The following is a 22,794-nucleotide window of genomic DNA, read 5'->3' as shown; positions in this document are numbered from 1 at the left end:
TTCTATTCACAAAAATGAGGGGAATGGATCATAACGTCGGTGATAGACACCGAACAAGTTGTTTGTTTATTATGCACTGTTTTGGCCACAAGATGACACACTGTAATCAGCACTGCAAAACTAGCATGAACTGATTTGTAGAGAATAGAGCTCACGATAAACAGACTTGGTCGATCTCTATCATGACCATCTAATCCTCTCATTGCAAAATTTCAATCTGGGCCCAGTTTCATAAAGACTTGTTATAATATCAAATGCTCAGTTACTATAACAAATTTACTATCAGCCAATCAAGTTGAAGGATTTAAGTAGCTTTTAGCTGTTGTTGCAAATTTGTTATTATAACAAGTTTTATGAAATAGGCCCCTGGTTTTTTACCACATGAATAGACAAAAAAAAAAATCGAAAATTGGCTTGTGATTATCCTGGCATAATTAAAAGAATTTGCATATTTTTTTTCAAAGTAAATATTTATTTAAAAAAAAACCCCATTTTAGTCATGAAATTGCAATACTGAGCAGAGCTGTCAGCTACTGTAATGCTTTTCTGACTTTTTTTACAATGAATTTTTTTTCTCAGGTGCACATAGAAGGGAGAAATACTACACAAATGGTAAGACTGGATGTGTACATGAATAGTCATGTACTTAGCAGCCTGTATTAAAGAATATTTAGTCTGTTCCTTGAATACAGTTACAAAACATGTCCCAGCATTCCCAAGACTAATTTTTCGCAAATTTATATCATTTTTTGTGCAATCATAATGAGTTGATAACTTCTAGCTTACTGCTTTATTCAAGCCCTGCTGTTTCACAACCTGTGTAGATTGACATGAATTGACACCAATCATGCTTGAATTCGATAGAACTTACCTTGTTGTACTACCGTTAATCATGAAATATCTGTTGTTGCTATGTTAGGCATCACTATCTTGCTGGGTTAATTGACAGGATGTTTCCGAATGGAAAGTGCTGAATTACCGGACATTTTGATAGAACCTGAAATGGATATGAATGAGAAATAAGTTCATTGTATCACTTATGGGGTGTTGCAAGAAACTTGCGATCAATTGAAAGTCTATTTCTGGTCCCTAAATCAATCATATGTCTTGTAGTTAATTGCAAATTAGTGATTGATTGCTAATCTGCTTCTTGAAACAAGAAGTTTAATCTGATTTGCTACAGCTAAAGTTGATCTATGAGTTGTAAAATTGCAACAGAATATTTGCAATTGATCTCAAAAATTTTCTTGCAACATCCCCAAGATATCATCATGAGCTTGACTGACATACCACAGATTAATCTCTTCGTATGTTACATAACAATTCTCTTGGAGAACTAAATTTAAAAAAAAAAAAATTATTTCTTGTCTACATTTTATTAAAAAAACTCACATTCTCATATTTCCAAGATTTTCTCCATTCCTCCTTCTTTATAGATTAGTTGAATTAAATCTTTGAACATTTTTAGATGTGAGTTGAAACATCATACTAAGGGGGTGTTGCAAGAAAATATTTGCAATCAATTGCAAATATTCTGCTGCAATTTATACCTGATAGATCAATAATAGATGTAGCAAATCAGATTGCACACCTTGTTTCAAGGAGCAGATGAGCAATCAATTACAAATTTGCAATTAGTTGTAAGACATATGATTGATTTAGGGACCCAAAATTGACTTGCAATTGATCGCAAGTTTCTTGCAACACCCCATAAGATATTTCAATTTTCAACAAACATAAGACAGCATGCAACATTTATTCAGGGTATTCAAAATCTTAGTGGTACATGTATTACATGAAAATAGTTGCAATCAATTTCTGTTGTGAATTTACAATTGATAGATCAATTTTACCTGTAGAAAATCAGTTTACACTCTTTGTTTGCAAGCAGCAGACCAGCAATCGATTGCAACTTTTCAATTAATTAATTACAAGAAATTGAATTGGTGACTGATTTTGGGACCAATAATAGATTTGGAATAGGTCGTCAGTTTCTTGCGATGCCCCAATAGACTTTTACTGAATAATACAGGGATATTGAAATCATGGAAACTAAACCGTGACAAAATAATTTCTACATTTCCTATCAATGATAGTTTATCATCACTGACATGAAGCAATCATGAGAGGTGTTGTGGACGATCAGATAAGTCTTCGGACTGTAATTACAAGGTCCAGGGTTCAAATGCCACCACATCACTTGCATCCATTGGCAAGATGTTTATCTAAAATTGCCACTCTCCACCCAGGTGTACTAAATGGGTACCCGGTAGGAAGGAAATTCCTTGAATACCCAGTAGGAAGAAATTCCTTGAATACCCGGTAGGAAGAAATTCCTTGAATACCCAGTAGGAAGAAATTCCTTGAATACCCGGTAGGAAGAAATTCCTTGAATGCCCAGTAGGAAGAAATTCCTTGAATGCTTGAGCGCCTATAGGCAGCCCAGCCAACGCCAAGGTAATAATAACATCATCATAGTAAGAAGGCCTGCTGGTAGTACAGTTTTTGGAACTGAGCTCCCCTGCATAAAAATGATGTTATTATTATTATCTGTATGCCCGTCAAACCAAAGATTGTGGGTTTGAGTCCACCCTGGGCAGATGACTGAAGCCAGTGCGTTGTGTGTAAACGTCTCTCCCATGTTTAATAGATGCAGGCTATGTTACAATGGAAAACACTCTGTCCCTCGGATAGGACATTAAATACAGGCCCCGTGTAGAGAGTCACTTTTGGACGTTAAGAACCCACAGCACTATTCGTATAAGAGTATAGGGGGAAACCCCGGTGTAGTGGTCCACCTGCACTCCCCCCAATCAGTTATATCGGGAGGAGAGACCTGCGGGTCATTGTGATTCAGTTCGCTTTTCGCCTCCCAGGCACAGGTGATGCCAAACAAAATAATAATTATCATTAGAACAAATAAGAGACCCACCTCTGCTTTGTACATCTTAATGAGTCCCTGGTTGACTTTCTTCCAATGTATAACGGAACTGATTCCCCATAAGACATTTGAATGCTCAGCAAAGGGCCCTGTCTTCATCTGCCATACAAGAGTAAATGATATTCAAATCATCAAAGGCGCTAGTAAAAAATGACGAACAGGAGGTACCTTGGCGTTTGGAATGTTTGAAACAAGTGAGTACAATGTAAGTTTCTAATTCTAATGCCCAGGCAAAATTATGTCTATTACATGTTTATAAGATAGTGATGTAGATCTTTGTTTTTTTGTGTGAATCATCCTCATCTCAAAACCACGATTGCTCATTAGTTTTTTGTTAATCCTCATCTCAAAACCATGATTGCTCATTAGTTTTATGTTAGATAAAATAAATGACTTGTCAAGGGAATTGGTAAAATTAACAAGCAGTAGGTACCATGACGTTTGGACTGTTTGAAACAATCATGTGCAATATAAATTTCTAATGCCCAGGCATAATTATGTCTATTACTTGTTTTATAAGACAGTGATGTAGATTCTTTTTTATTTCTTTGATAAACAATCCTCACCACAAAACTATGACCAGTCAATAGAACTGGTCATTACTACCAGTCAATAGCAAAGTTTTCTATTAGCTAAAATGAATTATAAACCTCTCTTTAAGAATCTCGAATAATCCGTTCCTCTGATTGGTCAAAATTGAGGTCATGTAAACGACCATGCCTTCAAAACAACAAACTAAGGTGGTAACCAAGGGCAACGGGCATAGTTAACAAGATTTCTGCCCGTTGCCCCCTGATCCGCCCCTTAACGACGGGCATAGCAAAATTTGGCTGAAATCCTTATTTGATTGCATGCAAAATGTTGCTTTCTGCGGTGATTGCGGATACCATAAATATCCGCGCGATTTGATCGAAAGTTTAAGACAATTCGCGCATTTACGCGCTTATTGCGCAAGTGCGCGCAACGGATATGACATATCGATGGAACAATGCCGATCTTTGACTTTTGCTTGTTAATTCCTGTTAAAATATATGGCATTTATTGAAAAGAAAACTAATTTATTAAGGACATAACGGATGTATCAATCATCAAGTCTTGTCGCAGTTCGCCCAACTGCATGCTCGCAAAAGGTGAGTCGGGTGAAAAGATTAGACGGTCACTGCACTTTCTAACAATAAACGTTATTCGTTCAAATTAACGTTAGGACAGATAGGTATGACAAACGACAGCGTTAGGACGGGTAGATCTAATGTTAATGGTCGTTAGTTAGCTTAGAAGTTAAGTGTAGACTCTAGATCTAACGTTACTAACGTTTTCAGGGCGTACGTAGGTTTAGTCGACTAGATCTAACGTTAGATTACACTCTAATGGAGATTTAAGACTTAACTTTAGATCTAGCCTAGAATCACCCTATTCAGAATCAGAGCCTAATTTGGTAACTAAAATAAAAATATCTAGCCTAGGCCTAGACTAGAGAGTAGGGCCTATCGGTATGAACTGCTTTGATATTCGATTTTGAGATCAAACTTCAGGGTCAGGGCTAAGTTAAGGCCTAGACCTACTAACGTTAGCTTGGGGCCTAGGACTGGGCCCTGGCAGGCTTTTAGATCTAGACCTAGACTAGGCCCTAACGTTAGATCTAATGTTTAATAATTCGGTTCATAAAATATATATGGACTGCTTTTATATTCGAGACATGGTTGTTTCAATTCGGCTCGCGGGTACCGCATCGGCCAGACCATGCCCTCGGGCAAAGCCCTCGGGCATAGTCGCGTTGCGGTCCCCTTGAGCCTCTAGAAACAACCATGCCTCTCAAAGCAGTCCATATATCTATATTATTGGTTATGTGGTAGATTTTGGCCAATAATGTGATTAGGATCCATACATTGTAAGCTGCCTATTAATGACAGGGTACGCAGGAACACCAGCACTCACAGGGGATACACAACTATTTAGTGCCAGTCTAGAATCAAGTGTAATAACTGATAGCTTCAATATCAATCTTTCGACATGGTGGGTAAGTGGTAGAGCGCCCACCTCATGATCTGGAGGTTGAGGGTTCGATCCAAGGCCAATACCAGAGACTCTAAAATGGGAACTTCTGCCTTCTTGTTAGGGGGTCAACTTATTAGAATTGAGAAGGGCAATGATTACATTACGTTATGTAGGGCCTGCTGGGAGAATAGTTCACTAAAGCTGAAGTGGCTTCCCCAGGCAAATAAGAACTATTATTATTATTAATATCAAAATGTGCACTGCTTACTTTATTGATGAAATGAATGCATCCAAACAGCATGTATTGACTAGCAAAGCCCTCTGCTGTATCTGCCTGTGGGATACTCTTAGGGGTGAGCCTCGGATGACCTGTATGGATAGAATCATTAGATTAGATTTCTATTGGTAGAAGACAAATGACCGTTCTAGAGAGTACCGGTATTGAGGGATTTGAGGTATGGTGATGATGCTGAGGCAAAACAAAACACCAGTCATAACACCAAACGTAAAGCAAGATTAGGGTTCATATCAATAACAACTCAATGTTGAGATTTGAAGGTGTTGAATGCTGGCATTGGTGCTTCCCATTCTTGGGTAAACTGATTTAAACTTGCACCAAATGCCAGCTGCAACACCGAACTCGATGCAGGACTGGTGTTAGGATTAATATCACTACTTGTTTAACTTTCAAGGTGTTGAACACATTGGAGTTGGAGTGAAACAAACACCAGCCACAACATCAAAACTGAAGCGAGACTGATGTTGAGATTTCAAGGTGTTGACCTCTGGTATTTGACCAGCAATGTTCACCTTTGTTAGACCAAATCAAACGTGAGGAGAAGGGCTAGTGTTCAGATTACCATCACTCAGTGTTGAGCTTTAAAGGTGTTGATCTCAGGTATTGGTGTTGGACCACAATAAGCACCAGCCACATAATACCCGAAGTGAGCCTGGTGTTTAATTAAATATCACTCAGTGTTGAGCTTTAAAGGTGCTGATCACAGGTATTGGTGATGGACAAGACAAAACACCAGGCACAACACTATATGGGAAGCTAGACTGGTGTTTGAATTAAGAGGAGAGAGAGGGCGCTAGAACCAAAAGGTTTCAAACTCAACTATCCGGCTCATTTGACCCTTTTTAGACCTTTATTTCCTTTTGTCATATAAATCAATGGTTGCTCGCAATATGTAACTAGACTGTGGAATTGTTACAACAGCCAAGACTAGGAGCCGAGTGTGGTACTTCTTTCAGCATTTTTATCAACTGTTTTGGAACATGCACTTGTAAGTGAATTTAACATTTTCTTCAGTCCCATCTATGCCCTCTTTATGCTGTAAATACACACACTGTATAGGTTGATAAATCTACTGGCATTGCGGATGTGATTGAGTCATTGACTTTGTTCTTGCCCTCTGTTCTGTTTTTTTTTTATTTCACTTTACCTGCCTCTTCTTGCCAACTAACAATGTCTAATAAAACAGTCAAGGCTGTAATGGCCGAACTTTTCGAGAAAGAGGAATTCTTTCAGGCAATTTCTGAAGGGGTAGAGAAGAAACTTGGCACAATTCTGAACAGGATTGCTCAACAAGAATCGCGCATCATCGAATTGGAATCAACAACTAAAGTACGAGATGCCAGGTTACACGATCTGGAGTCTAAGCTTGACTGCTTGGAAACCAGATTTGAGAAGCTGGAGAGTGATTTTTGAGTGTTCAAACTGATGGTGATAAGAAGGAGCAGCAACTTGGATCTCTAAGGAAGGAGCTACACACCCGAAATGATGAAGTTAATACCCTGAAATGAAATGTGAATTCATTGGAGCAGTATTCATGCCGTAATTGTATAAGAATTTTTAGAGTTAAGGAGAAGTCAGCAGAGAATACTGATGAAATCGTCCTTGATGTTGCACGGCAGATGGGAATTACCTTCGGCATCAGTGACATCGATCGTAGTCATCGGGTAGGAAAAGCCCCAACCGACAAAACGAAGAGCAGGGGTATTATCGTTAAGTTCCGCTCTTACAAGTGTTGTCAACAACTGATCACCAACAGAAGAAAGCTGAAAGGATCACATATATCTGTGTTCGAAGACCTAACTGCATCAAACTTCAAGTTGCTGCGGGATGCTCAGACTTGTTCTAAGGCTTTAGCAGCATGGTCATCAGGTGGACGTATTTATGTCAGTGTTGCGGCCTCGGATGGATCAACAATGAAGCACCTTGTCAGGCACAAAGAGGACTTAAGTCGGCTATGAACTTGTAATTTTGTTCTCCTAAATAAAGTCTGAACTGATCAAGGACTTGATTAACTTTATGCAGCCATTTGTTATTTTTTTATTTCTTTTAGGTTCCTAGTGGCTTTTTTTTAAACACTACTTCAATACCATATCAACATTTTTTATTTTTATTTTTTATTTTTTTATAGCTTGTTTGTTTGTTATAGGTGTGTCTTTGACTATATGCGTGTTTGTGTGTGTGCTATGAACAATGTCTATCAGACAATGTTATTTGCAATCTTTAAATTCTTTGGATTTGCAAACTATTCATGAATTTCTATCACCTGAAAGTAATGAAAATGAACATATGTGTAATTTTGGGCCCGATCAGTCTTTTTTTACCTCTGATGAATTCAACGAATACAGTAAAAAGTTGAATAAAAATAGTAACTATATTTTTTCTGTCTTACATTGTTATTGCAGGAGCATGAGAAAGAATTTTGATAGTTTTGTTTCTTTCATAGCTACTTTGGATGTGCAATTCTCATTGTTAGGTATAACAGAAACCTGGCTCAAAGAGGTAGATTCTTTTTATAATATTGATAACTATTCTTTTTTAGCAAATGGACGAGAGGAAAAAAGAGGTGGTGGAGTTGCATTTTACATTAGAAATGATCTAGATTTTAAATGTAGAAATGATTTAGATATAAATAATGAATAATTTGAGTCTATTTTTGTAGAGATTATAAATTATAGGAGAAACATTGTAGTTGGAGTAATATACCGTCCGCCAAATCAATCAGTGCAATGCTTTATGAAATCTTTTGAGAAGATTTTAGATGTTGTAAATAGGGAGAATAAATTATTATATTTAATGGGAGATTTCAATCTAAATTTATTAGAAGTCACATCTTGCCAAAGAGTAAACGAATTTCTTGATGTATGCATGTCTCATAATATATATCCATTGATTTATACTCCAACTCGGGTAACCACTCATTCAGCATCCTTATTAGACAACATTTTTACAAATGACTTGCAAGAAATATTTTCTGGTGTTATCCTTTGTGATATCAGTGATCATTTTCCAGTGTTTTCCATATCAAATTTAGAATTGCTTCTTAAAAATGAGAATAGTTCCAATAAACGTATTATTAATTCAGAAAATACACTTTTTGAGCAGAAAATTAGCAGTGTCTCCTGGCATGTTAGAAGTCAAGATCCAAATATAGCTTATAATAATTTTTTGCAGAAGTTCTTAGATATATACAACTCATGCTTTCCTGTTAGACATATAGTAAAAAGAAAATTCAAATATTTAAAATGTAATACTTCAGAGAACTATGGAAAATACAAGCATTTTAGAAATAAAGTATCAAATGAAATTAGGATGGCAAAGAAAGAATATTTTAAATGCAAATTTGAAAATGCTGCTGGTGACATGAAAAACACATGGAAAATTATCAACACATTGCTGGGTAGGGGTGTAAAAAATAAGGTACTACCAAACTCTGTTGTTTGCAATGATGTTACAGTTGAAGGGAAAGGTGCAATATGCAATACTTTTAATTCATTTTTTGTAAATATAGGCCAAACATTGTCTTCCTCGTTTAAAAACAGTGGTGATTTTATGCAATATGTAAATGTAATGAAAAATAATTCAAGTTTGTATTTTACTCCATGTACATCTAAAGAAGTTATTGATATTGTTTCAAAGTTTAAAAGTGGCAAGAGCCCTGGTTTTGATGGTGTTTGCAGTACATTGGTGAAGACTGTTATTCATATATTATGTTATCCACTATGTGATATAATTAATTTGTCTTTGAGTACTGGCACGGTTCCGGATAAACTTAAAATTGCGAAAGTCATTCCAATTTATAAAAATGGATCAAAAGATGAATTGTCAAACTATAGGCCTATATCTGTCCTCCCTTTTTTTTTCAAAAATTTTAGAAAAATGTGTGTACACGCGTGTATATAATTTTCTGGAAAAGTGCAATATTATTACTCCCAAACAATTTGGTTTTCGAGCAGGACACTCCACATCTTCTGCCATTTCTGAATTTATTCATAAAGTATCAAAGAAAGAAATCGAGATTGGATTATTTTTAGACCTTAGTAAGGCATTTGATTCTCTTGATCACATAATTTTGTTGAAAAAAATGGAAAAATATGGTTTTCGAGTGCGTGTGTTTGTGTGTGTCTGTCCATTTTTTTTTTTTTTTTAAATAGGTGTTGATGATTGCATGTATGCACGTACCTTTAAATTTTATCTTTTGTTTAAATCAGTTATGTATACTTTGGTTTATAATCATGTTTGGAGCTTGGCTTTTATATAAGGCTCAGCCTTTCTGCCACTCCTTATACTTTCATTTCTATCCGAGTAAAGTAATTTTTCATTCTTGTTTTTCTTTGTATCGTTTTGCTTACTATTAATGTCATAATTATTACTATTATATATTGTCTATGTTATTATGTCTTTATATATGTTTGTTTTTAATGAAAGTATTAAATAAATGAATTGAATTGAAATTGAATTGAATTGAACATAACTCAGTGTAAAGCTTTCAATAATGCAATTAGTATCAACCTTTTAACTTTTGGAGCCAAGCTCAACAGCATATCTTTTTAAAATCACAGCACCAACAGCTTCTCACACCGTATTTGGAATCACCTACTCACCAATGAGCTGTGAGCTTCCCCACATGAATGGTAGAAACTGGAAGTCATCGAGCCCCCAGACGCCTTGGCTCCCTGCGGGCTCCATTCTATATGTCGTCTGAAGCTTTCGAGTGAGATCCAAGTATCTTTAAAAAACAAAGGAGGAAGATGAAAGACATTGTTTTTAACTGCTTGCCTACCATGGATAACCTTCCTGGACTAATGTATATAACAATTGTATCAGGCAGCATTTCCTTTTTTCGGGGGCTACACTTCACAATCTACGGCCTAAGTCAGCACCCTTGGATAGGCTTTAACATTGCAGTGGATGGAGATTTTTCAGGGCTGTTTTGAGCATTTCAGGGGTGAAATTGCCCAGAGCCCCCATGCATTTCCCCCCTGATATCAGGGTTATAATTATCTTGCCAAATGTGAAAATACAGGTCAAAAAATTATTTGATTCAAAGTTAAAACTAATAAATTACTAAGAAACTGCTTGGGACACTGACTGGACCTATTAAAGCCTATTTTTTAGCACCGGTATTTAAATTCAAGCCTTCCTGCAAAGGCAGGGTTAGGGGGTCGAGTCTGGGTAAATTTGGTAAGCAACATCAGGTGCAATTCATGAAAGGACGTGTGTCCTGTGACAAGTTTGTATTATCTTACAGTTACCATAACAACAGTCAGACACCTGTGCTTCTCAACCAATCAAAATCAAGGAAAGTTGTCAGATCTGACTTGTCAGAAAACAAATGTTTATGAGACGCTCACCTGAACTATTCCCCACAACTCCACTTTTTTATTTTTTTGTTTTCTCTCTCAAGTCATAGGAATATTTTCATCCAAAGTATACAAAATTCTGTCACACGTTTTTGCTTAGTCAATGACTGTTTATCACTTTGTGTCAGGTTGAAACAGAGAAATGTATAGAACAAATTGGAAAGAGTCATATGCCGATGTAAATGATCTTTATTTATTTTCTGACCAACACTGTCTTGAATTATTTATTAAACTAGTCGTGAAGTCTTTTGTTCTGAATCATCATTACCTGACAAAGACTTTATTGACCAATGCTAACGAGTCACTTGGGAATAGGATATTGAGTTTGCAGAGACAGCAGAGGAACGCAGCAAAGGCCATCTCGTGCCCTGTGCCATAGTCTATCCTGGTATGGTTTCCAAAGCCATCAGTCAGGTAGGGTTTCAGTTCAATCACGGCATCCTTCTGATGCTCTGGCAAGATCTTCAATATCAGGTCAGTGCTATTCTGTGTGCAAAATTGTTTGAATTATACAATATTTCATTTTTTTACAGATTTGACGATAAGGACCAACTTGACTGAACCACATAGTATCAAATAATGCTAATTACACATGTTCATGGAGGAATTAATCGTTGTTTCACTGGACAATGAGAAAATTAAAATATTCTATATAATAAAATACAATAGAAATAATGAGTGGATGACATCATCAGTCTCCTCATTTGCATACCGACCAGGATGTGCATATAACTGTTTTGTGAAATTAAGCGAAACTTTAAAATGTCATATTTTTCTTATTTTACATCCGATTTTGATGAAATTTTCGGTATTATGTTTCGTGAAATGCATGAGACCCTTGACTTACATCTTGAAGTTTCTGGTGCCATGTCCTGTAAGCCATGTTGCCAAACCTCTGTGGTTGGTCTACAGGGGGTATATCATCTATCCATGAATTCAATTCATCAAGGAGTGCAACAACCTTCTCACATGCCTGAAAATGAGTCAAAATATTGAAAAAAAACCACATAAATTATATAGGAGGTTACTGTAAAGCATAATATACATTTGACCAAGAAAAACATTTTGAGAAAGGATAAACAAGTATAAATCAGGGAATATTTTCCTGTTATTGCATCACAATTTGCTCCACATTTTTTTGGGACTGCTACACAAAATTTCCTTTGTGTAGCCATTTTATTTTAACATAGGACTGTAAAGTACACGATCAAAATATTTTCGTATTACAACCAGAAATGCTAAATCAAATTTAGGAAGTAAAAATTCTGTCAGAAATTTAGAAATAGAATAATCAATTGTAACTGGAATGATGTTGACATCATCAAAATGTGAGATGTTCATACGGGATTGAACTATTGTCACTTGAGTTCATCAAACTTTTTAAAACTCAATGACAAGACTGCCCTCATCTTTTTTGAACTGATGTCAGTGTCAAAGATATGAAAAAACAATGTACAATGTAGAAAGTGGACAAAATTACTTCTAATGAATGCGAGGAATCTTTTCCTGGTGCATAACTAAGGGCCTTTTCACACATGAATCTTGAATCATCATTGTAATGATGATTGCTATTGTAATCTTGAATGTGATTAGAGTTCGTGATTCTAATCATGGTCTAGTTATGTTTCACACCTGCTAAATATTCGTTGTTAGCCACATGAATCTTGAATCATCATTGTAATGATGATTGCTCTTGTAATTGTGAATGTGATTAGCGTTCGTGATTCTAATTATGGTCTAGTTTGGTTTCACACCTGCTAAATATTTGTCATTAGCCTTATTTTTCACTGGAATCATCATTCAAATTACAATTTTTTTACTGTGTGAAAGGGCGGTAAAATAACTGAAAACTAAGATGGAACAAAGTAATTATACCTCTAAAACTGCGACAAATTAATAACACAAACTTATAGCTCATATACTGTGTGTACAAGAAATGAGAAACCTTTTCTGTGCCTACCGGTGACATTGTACATTGGTCGGTAAGTTTGGTTCCGGTGGCCACATCATTCAGTGCTGTAACAAAGAACATGTAGTCTGCATACGCCTATGAGAAAAGGGGGCGGGGTCATACAACAGAAGAGAAGGGTGGGGGGGGGTGGAGGGGAAAAGACAGATGACATGTGGGGTGGGGCAAGAAAGGAACAGAGAAGATTGGAGAGAAGGAAAGTTTGTTAAACTTTTAAAAACTCAATTTACACTTGAGGCTCTGTAAGCTTCCCTGCGACCCCACCCCCCCCCCCCCCCCCCCCCCCCGTCCCATGATATACATCTTTGCTACAATTTGGTATTCTGCACTTGGAAAAAGTTAAAGCTCAAGTTGTTTTAGAATAACCTATTAAAAGTGATTTTGATTTTCTCTGAAAATTCATTTCATACTCACATATTAAAGGCAAAAGAAAGTAATTGCAGCAAACTATTATTTGATGAGAAAGCTTTTAAATCAAGGTTAATTACCACCATATTATCATAGATTTAGATCTGGTACAATGAAATCAACTCATCATTGTGAAATCATGAAATCTTAGCTGAAAACTGATAATTCTGATGATAACTAAAACAAAAACAAAATACCTGAGTGACATTTTCTGGAATTCTGTGCTTATTTTGCTCATTTCTCAGCAATTACATATTTTCTTCCAGAGCCACTTGGCACATATTTTTTTATTTATACATACAAACACTTTAGTGGACATTTTATTGGATTCTGTTCGAACTCATTTTGAGATTGTTACCACAACTGGTACCATATTTACATGTATCTTAAGTTGCGAAAAAAAAACCAAATGTCTTTATCAGCAATTTCTACATTTTTCTCAATGTCAATATAGATGGGCTGCAGAGGGGTAAAAAATGGGTGATCTTTCAGAATCAAGTTTTACATACTCATTTGAAGTTGATCGTTGTCCTCATCAATATGAGAAAAATTTGTAAGAAAATCAGTTGATAAATGGGACACAGGGGGCTGAAAATTTATTTTGAGGGGACATGGCCTAAAAATGCAGAGTCATCATCTGTTCAGAATGGAATAGGTCATTATTTTGAGCTAATTTATTGATATGTTTTCAAGCCTAATAAATCCAGTGGCATCATCAGCTAGCACATCAATGATGTGGAGCTCATCCGGCATCTCGCAACGGAATTTAACACAATTTTAATTTCAGCCCAGTTGACACTGTACATAGTGAATTATATTGGTGACATAAATTGAAGGTATAGAATTGAAATTGATGAAGAAATTAAATAGAAGCATTTTTTGTGGTCTATGAATAAATTTCATATAAAATAGCATACTTTTCTAGTCAAACTCTCTAAACTCTGTGTACAACCTTGGTGAACCTCATGTAGCTCTCAGATGGAACAAAAATAATCAAAATCAATCCACAAAAAAAAAGAAGTATTTTTTGTGAGTTGTGAAAATATATGAATAAATTAGCTTAATTGATGAGTTTCAAAATTCTGTGTTATAATATTGTATCACCACCTAGAGCTATCATATGAAGCAAACAAAATTGAAATTGATCGACAAATGAAGGAGAAAAAATATTTTGTGTGATTTATAAATAAATTTTGCATAAATTGGCATACATAATTTTCTAGACAAAATTTCAAAATTGTGTGTACAAGTTTGGTGAACCTCATGCAGCTCTACCAGATGGAAGGAAAAAAAATCAAAATCGGTCAACAAATAAAGAAGACGAGGCATTTTCTGTGATTTATGAATAAATTTTGCATAAATTAGCATAAATAATTTTCTACTGAAAATTTCAAAATTCTGTATAGAAGTTTGGAGAACCGCATTTTCTGTGATTTATGAATAAATTTTGCATAAATTAGCATAAATAATTTTCTACTGAAAATTTCAAAATTCTGTATAGAAGTTTGGAGAACCTCTTGAAGTTCTACCAGATGGAAGAAAAAATAATAATCAGTCCACAATTAAAGAAGAAGCATTTTATGTGAATTTTAAAAAATATGCATAAATTAGCTTAAACAATTTTCTAGTCAAAAGTTCAAAATTCTGTGTAGAAATTTGGTAAACCTCATGAAGTGCTACCAGAAGGAAGCTAAAAAATCAAAATTGGTCAACAAATAACGAAGGAGAAGCATTTTTTGTGAATTTTGAAAAATGTGCATAAATTAGCATATTTAATGAGTTTCAAAATTCTGTGTAGAAGTTTTGAATCCCCCCACCTAATGCTATCATATAAAGCAAACAGAAACATGTTAGTTTTTCAAGCACTTTGAAGGGACTTTATCTAAACAAAAATCAAATTGCTACCATACCAAATTTTACATTTGTTTTTGCATCTTCACTCCGTTTTTTAGAATTGGATGATAACCAGATAGTTAATATATCTCTTTTAGCTTTCATTGGTCTTCAGTTTGTTGTCACGTTAAAGCTAGAAAGAAATCATCTATCACACCTACATTCTGGGGTGTTTTCAAATATTCAGGAGCTACAATACCTTTTTTTTAAAGGAAATCCTTTCATATTCATTTCAAGTCAACTATTTTCAGGAATACCTGGTATATTGGGTATATATTTTTCAAATATCCCATCCTCAAACATGTCCATACAAGCGTTGCAAGATATTAAAACTCTTAGATATTTGGATCTTCATAAAATTTGGCATTTCAAGCACTGATTTTTACAAACTCAAGTATACAACGAGATGTTGCTTTGGAATTTTCAAATCTGCATGTATGAAATCTCTCTTCAAACCATCTTAAAAATTCTTGTCCATCGTTATTCATAACTACCCTGAATGCAATTGATTATTCTAACAACACAATTACTTCAATCACTAGACACTGTCTACCAAGAAAGAGCAGACCATACAATCTCTTCTTGTCACACAATCAAATATAAAACGTCTCCAAAGCTTCATTTGATAAACATCAGCAATTCTGGTTGTTGGATTTAAGGTATAACAATATTGTGTTCTTTGAATTAGGTTCCTTACGACATCAGACACACTTAATATATTTATATCTTTCAAGGCAACCAACTCACAAAAATTCACCTTGCTAGCTCAACATTCTCTTTGAAGCCAATATTTATCTACTTACAAAATAACCATTTGCCAACTGTTAAAAACTATTCGAGCACTCCGACAAATACCCAAACCAACATTTTGTCAAAAACCTCTGTACATTAACTCCTCTATTGCTGAGCTGACTGGTACTGACACGTTCAAATGTCACCCACAACTGTGCTCTCCACCATATCAAACTATGCTTTCGTTTGTCGGTGACCAAATGATTGCGTTACCTTGTCCAATTAAGACATCAAACAGCATTTACTGGTCAGTCTCGTTAAAAGGGCAGCAACTATTAACCTCTTTCTTACCAGATGGAGTGAACATTCTTCTTCACCATGTTCTTATTATCTCTTATGTCAGAAAAAACATGACAGGACTTTATAGCTGTTGGACTGAGAATGAAGGTGGTCAAACAAAGTTTACTGTAGAATTACTTGTAGAGGATGATGCTCTTATTATCTCTTATGTCAGGAAAAACATGACTGGACTTTATAGCTGTTGGACTGAGAATGAAGTGTGGTCAAACAAAGTTTACTGTAGAATTACTTGTAGAGGCTGAGATAGGAAACATGAGGAAAGAGACTTATAACCATTCAGTAATAATAGCCAGAAAGTGGAAGGACACACTTGAATGTGGTAACAAACCCTTACATGTGGCTTCAAGTCGATGTAATATCATCAGTAAATCATATAATTCATTGTTTGTATTGATGCTAGGTATCCAGTCACTTATCACAAAGTAGTAATAAGAAAAATAATATTATCCACTCTGATACAAACACAAACACAAATGTGTTTTTTTTTCAATTACAGTATTATGAAGAAAGTAATAATTTTCATTAGAAATCACAACATCACAATTTTAGATATTTTTAAATTTAATTTTCATGAAGGCCTACTAGATTTAGATTTTATTAATTTCTGTTAAAAAATAATACTATGTAGCAAGTGTGTTGAAGTGTCAGTATGTTTGCACAATTGATGCAAAACATCATGTTCTTTTGTTTATAAAGGACAAAATGTACACATCACTGTTGTTTGATAGTTGTGTGCTATATAGAAGTATTTTGTACATGTAGACTAGATTTGTGCATCTTTGCTCAATTTGAAATGTTCATACTTCATTCTTGATATTGTGAATGTGAATGTGTACTTTCATACCCCAGAGCCATATCATATACTGTAGGCCTACATAACTTGAGAAAGACTACATATACATTCAATACTCATCAACTTAATAATTAATTGCAATCTTTTGTTACGGGGGCCAGAAGTTTTGTGTAAGAAAGACTGCAAAATAATCATTGCGATGACTATGTACCTATTGTTAACAATGTTGTAAGCTCTGTCAAGTTTTTACCACCGTACACTGTTCATGGTGGCTCAGTGGTAGAGCGCCCACCTTGTGAATGGGAGGTGGCTCGATCCTTGATGAAGTCATAGCAAAGACAGGGACCTTCTGCCTTCTTGCTATGTGCTCAGCATTTAGATTAGAGAAGGGTAATTATAACATATTATGATATGCAGGGCCTACTGGTAGAGCAGTTTCCTACTAAAGGGGCTACCCTGGGTAAATAAAACGTTATTTTATTGCTTTTATTCATAACACTTCTTATTGTTTAATTAGCGGTTTGTATTTTTCTAGAGTAAGCAATTTTTTAAAGAATATTATATAAATTTTAATGTCAGTCGACTTCAGATATCAAAGGTGTGTAATTATGATATCAATACCCGGTAGTCAATGTTGCATTTTGTATGGAGAATAAAATACAGTTTATTGTCACTATACTGTTCCAAACAATTTGAGTATTCTGCCTAATTCTTATTAGTTGGTATGGTTGACCCGAAAAAATTGCAACAAAAGGTTTTCAATTGTTTCTGGTACTATTTGAATAATATACTACAAATCTACCAAAATCCGCATCTGGGAAAATGGTTATTCCTCCAAGATGGAGGTCATATAATTCACTGAAAACAGACATAACTCACTCATTATCCACCCTACACTGAGATCAATCACAATATACAGTACAACAAAATTAGGTATATGTTAATCAGGTACTTGTCCAGCCTGATAGGGCATTGCCAGTATCTTTTTGTTTAAATGGGAAATCAAGCATAAAGGGGGCATTGAAAAAAAAACTTTTAAGCACAAATACATGTAAATGCCAATCGACTATAAATTAGTTTTTAATATTTTCACTTATGCTTGATTGTGTAATTTACACTTGGTTTGGAATTGACTACTTGAATGCAAATTTAGAGCAATGGCCTATTAGAGTCCATACTTACTTGTGATTCTTGCCATTTCTTTAAATCATCTGGTACTTTGATTTCTTTCACAGGAGTCACAAATTCTGTTGGAATTGAAGGGGCACCTAGTGTAATTTTGGAGGAAAAAAAAAAGGAGAAAAGTCTGAGACCATCAGCTCATACAAATGAACTCACTCATTACACATATCCAGTAAAGACATGCTTCTAGCCACTGAGCTGATTCAACTTTCAGCAAAATAATGAAAATTTCGAAATGGCATAACTTTATTAGATCATATTATCATGCTTTCTAGTTTGGTGTTGGTGTTAGTGATCTTAAGGCCAAGCTGGTGAACAAGATCAGGCAAAAAATCGTTTTTTTCATTTTCCGGGGCTACTTTTCACAAGTTACTGCCTAAATCTGCAACACTGGATAAGCTTTAACATTGCAATGAATGGGGATTTCCAGGGCTCCTTTTCGTGTCTCCAGGGCTCTTTCTAGCATTGCCTAAACCCCTGTGAATAGGCTGATACATCACAAACAGTAAATTGAGCTTTTATAGTTAAAATCAGGGCAGTCATTAGAGCTTTCTTAGTACTACTACCAATAACATTTAGATCTACATTACTTTATCCAATTCTTGAAGTGATTTTAGCCTTTGTTTTGCACTCTGCATGATGAGATTTACTGCAATTTCTCCTGATTTCACTTTCATCGTCTAAGTTTATATTATAAATGTTGAGTCTCTTGAGAATATGAGATAATTGATCACCGATGAGGTTTTTTACCATATCATATTATTTTTAGAATATTAAGACTTTGAAAATGTGTTTTTGACCATTTTTCATAATCTTTCTATGCAGTTTCTCTTTGGTCATGTTGCAAAGTTTTGAGCGTATAAAATTATTTTCTGACGTGTATGATGCGCGCGTTCGGTAATACAAGGCCTGTCGGTAATACAATCACTCACTAGGCCTATACAATACGTGACTATATTACATGATTTAGGAAATTAGGGCTGTTAGTGTTAGATCTTTTAGAAGGAAAGTAGAAATCTCGGGGGTGAAAGTTTCAGGTTTTGGGGTACTTCGTGTAGGTGAATGAGAAGGAAGACCTGGCTTCATTGAGAGTAAGTAGTGCTGTAGCCGAACAGCCGAACCGAACGGTAGTTCGCCGAACATGGCACTTCCGAACCGAACAGAACCGAACCGAACACTAAGACTTGGTTCGGAAGTTCGGCAAAAAAAAAAAAAAAACGGCTTTCAGCTAATAAATTTATAAGTTTACACCCTTTCTAATCATTATATTTGCGCATTCTCTATTGAATCTTCTTTGCAATTTTATGTTGGAAGTATGCGCATATTTTGCGGTTACTAGATTTTGTTTTCATTTTCATGTTGACATTGTGGTTTTTACGGCCCTGATTAAGAAAGGAGATCCGATGAATGATGTTGCGCGAGCTTGCGCTATAATCATTTTACTGGCTTTCATCATCTCTCGCTCTGTGGCCGAATCGCCGAAGCATGGTAAAGAAAACCAAAACTGTATGAGTGTTCATTGGTTAAATCTAATTATCTAAAATATTGTTGTTTTTAGGTGGCGAACAAGATTCTTGTTTGAAAATCTTCAAAGTATTTTGAATGAACGAGCTCAATAAACTGAAAGTGAAAGATGAAGTACCATTAATATTACGAATTACGATACGATGTGATTAAGATCGTAACTCGTGTATTGTTGCGGCGGAGAATAAAGATCTGATTGAGGTGATTGACATTATTATTGAGGTGTCGGCTCGCTACTGTCTAGTTTTCATGATTTTAGGGAGAATTAAAGAGTTTTGAAAACGAGAGATCAAGTGAAAGTGGGAAATAAAGTGAGTGACTGTTAGAGATGGAAAGGAGAGACGCAAAACAAATAATATAGAAATGAGATGAGGTGAAGTTATCTTTTTTATTATTAACAATCAGATGAAAATAAAAATCAAATACTCATGAATGATTACGGTATAGCATATAGCAAGATCCCCTTCCCCTCGTTGACAAGTTGAATGAAGATAAAGCCATGCGGAAACATTCAACTCTTGGGGGAAAATGACCCCCAATCTTTACTTCTGTTTTCCTTTCTTATCAACTTCTCAAATTAACCATAAACAATTCGATGATCACTCTACTCCCCCTGTCCCATTACAGTCATAAAACTTTGCATCCCACTTGGTCTGTATGTTCATGGTCGAATGAAATCTGACCAATGAAATCATAGAAATCTCGGGAATTGCTCTTCAATCAGTGAGCTGAGTTTCGCGAGCAGACAAAGCACGTGGCTGTATGTGCCGATGCGACAATCAGCGACATGCGATTGGTGTTTTAGTTCACCCACCGAGCCAATTAGCGAAAGGCGCATTACATAAGCACGCTTTCTTCGACACGCCCCTGGCCCTACTATGCCTACAGTTCAGTGCACTGGCGCTGGCCGCCTCTTGCCAATCACGTTTGGCCGGACTGTATATATAAATATTCATGAGCTCAGAGGGGACTGCATGCGCTGGCGCATGGCCTAGCTGGTACTGGTACGAGTGCGAGCGTAGTTAATTTGGCAAGTATCCAAAGTGTGGTCCAGGTATATGGACGACTAGGAAGAGTCGCCATTTTAGAACTGTGAGTTACCCAATTAATCTGTCATCAGATAATCGAATTCGAGATAACAGTTGATTCGTTGAGCGCTATAACTTTCATAGTTTCATGTCAACAAGATAGAGATAAAATGGTTTGATGTGACAGAGGTACACGCGAGCACATGCAGTCAATCAAGTACAAATTGTCTACCGGTACGCTACGTATACCTGAATGAACTATAGCTTTATCAGTCTATCATTACCGAACCCCGAACCGAACCAATGTTCGGCAAATTTCTGCCGAACCTTGCCGAACCGAACCGAACCCGAACATGGCGCCTGACTTGCAGCACTAAGAGTAAGCCTACGTTAGTAAATGATTTTTACTCTCTAGAAGCCTCCTGGCTAGTATGTCCTGGACCTGGGCCCGGGCTGGGGGAGCGGTAACCCAGCCCCAGGGAGCTCCGGCCCGCGCAGCATGCCGGAGCCCAGCCCCAGGGGCTTACCCTGTATTTGACCATACTCACGGGACTAGCGTGATTTATGGTCTAAATATTTCTCCAAATTTTGTTATGAATCGTAACAAAATGGCCGATCGAGACTGGGGTACTAGAAGGAGAGAACTTTTCGTTTTTTTGAAGTTCCAGTCTGTGCCTCGATGTCAGCTCAGGAAACTAAACTGCCACTCGTTAGACCTTCATCCATATAATCGCGGTAAGTGCATAATTTTTGTTTTCACAATTCATTTGGAGAAATATTTAGACCATAAATCACGCTAGTCCCGTGAGTATGGTCAAATACACGGTAAGCCCCTGGGCTCCGGCACGCTGCGCGGGCCGGAGCTCCCTGGGTTAGGGGAGCGGAGGAGCTTGCGTTGGAGAGTGGCAGAACACCGCCCGGCAGGCGGTACGGAGCTGAGGCTAGGAAACAAAGTGGATCAACATTTCAATGAGTGACAGTGAATATCCATATATGCCAAACAGGTTCAAATAAAAAGCTAAAAAGTAAAAGGCCTTCAAAAAAAAGCTTGAACTTACCACTTTCTGCCATTTTCTCTCAATAAAACTACCGCCCTGTTGTTCACTAGAATCGATAATTTCGTCTACTCTCATCTCGGCCTCGGCCGGCTTCGGCCTCGCTAGCTCGGCGGCCGCGGCGCGGCCTGCGCCTCAGCGCAGCTCGAGCCACGATCTTTGGTTCGACACAGTAGGGCCTACAGGCAGACACTTTACCGACTGAGCCAACTTCGCTCTCATATCATATCACTGAGTTGTGCAGATAATTGTTTGTTTTGTTTTTGGAAAAAAGGTATAAGCAAAAACTTAAAAATGTCAACTTTTTAAAAGTTTAAATTCGATTTTGATGCATGCAAATTTCTGCCGGTATACACGGTACCGTATAGACGTTTAGCTAAATTAATTAGCTGTGTGTAACTGGTTTGGGGGGGAATTGGGCGTGCAGTGGGTGTGAGTGTGTGTGTGGGGGGGGGGGGGGGTATCCGACCCTCATTTGTGTTTGAACATGAATCTCGTTGTTTAGTTATGTAATTTTACAGGTCTCGCCGACACAAGCAACCGCTCTCTGGGTTTTACACTTTCTTCCATACACACAATTTAAAGGACAAGTCCACCCCCACAAAAAGTTGATAAAAAGAGAAAATTCCAAATAGCATAACACCGCAGATTAATCAAAATCGGATGTAAAATAAGAAAGTTATGACATTTTAAAGTTTAGCTAAATTTCACAAAACAGTTGCACATCCTGGTCGGTATGCAGAGGAGACTGATGATGTCATCCACTCACTATTTCTTTTGTATCTTATTATATGAAATATTCTAATTTTCTCCTCATTGTCAAGTGAAACAACGATTAGTTCCTCCCAGAACACTATTTGGTTGAGACAAGTTGGTCCTTAATTATTGTCAGATCTGTAAAAAAAAAGAAATATTGTATAATTCAAACAATAAAAAAACAAAAGAAATAGTGAGTGATGGACATCCTCGACATGACACTGAGTTGTGCATATCACTGTTTTGTGAAAAATAAGCAAAACTTTAAACTGCCATAACTTTCTTATTTTATATCGGATTTTGATGAAATTATCAGCGTAATGCTAGTTCAAGTGTTTTTTCTCTATTTATATATTCAAATCAACATTTTACTGGGGTAGACTTGACCTTTAATATCGTTTTCGTATTAACTGATTTGTAATGTATTTATTTGTATAATATGGAAAATGGATCGTCAATCGGAAGAAAAATAAATGTTTTGTCATTTGAATAGCAATCCT

General features: G+C 36.3%; 1 protein-coding gene across 2 annotated transcripts; it reads right to left on the bottom strand.

Moving 5' to 3' along the window:
- Positions 1-871: 871 nt before the first annotated feature.
- On the bottom strand, positions 872-21,685 carry LOC129277430 (serine/threonine-protein phosphatase 2A activator-like). 2 transcript variants are annotated; one of them, XM_064110532.1, is made up of 9 exons: positions 21,542-21,634; positions 17,932-18,017; positions 12,555-12,641; positions 11,442-11,567; positions 10,863-11,080; positions 9,836-9,960; positions 5,205-5,305; positions 2,933-3,040; positions 872-997 (listed from the first exon to the last, which is right to left on the bottom strand). In XM_064110532.1, exons 1-9 carry the CDS (start codon positions 21,552-21,554, stop codon positions 926-928), a joined length of 936 nt encoding a protein of 311 aa, XP_063966602.1. In that variant the 5' UTR covers positions 21,555-21,634; the 3' UTR covers positions 872-925. The 2 variants fall into 2 exon arrangements, with proteins under 2 accessions (XP_063966602.1, XP_063966601.1); XM_064110531.1 differs by having other exon boundaries at positions 878-997; positions 21,532-21,685.
- Between the last annotated feature and the right edge of the window lie 1,109 nt (positions 21,686-22,794).

Source organism: Lytechinus pictus, chromosome 15 (assembly GCF_037042905.1).
Source record: "Lytechinus pictus isolate F3 Inbred chromosome 15, Lp3.0, whole genome shotgun sequence".
Lineage (NCBI taxonomy): Eukaryota > Metazoa > Echinodermata > Echinoidea > Temnopleuroida > Toxopneustidae > Lytechinus > Lytechinus pictus.
The sequence above is the reverse complement of the archived record's forward strand: the minus strand, read 5'-3'. Positions and strand labels throughout refer to the sequence as shown.

Coding starts and splice junctions, on each gene's coding strand:
- LOC129277430 (XM_064110531.1), bottom strand. CDS start 21,616: ATGAGAGTAGACGAAATTATCGATTCTAGTGAACAACAGGGCGGTAGT. Junction 11,081..11,441: donor GGCACCAGAAACTTCAAGAT/GTAAGTCAAGGG, acceptor TTTTGCACACAG/AATAGCACTGACCTGATATT. Junction 5,306..9,835: donor GGGAAGCTCACAGCTCATTG/GTGAGTAGGTGA, acceptor CTATCCATACAG/GTCATCCGAGGCTCACCCCT.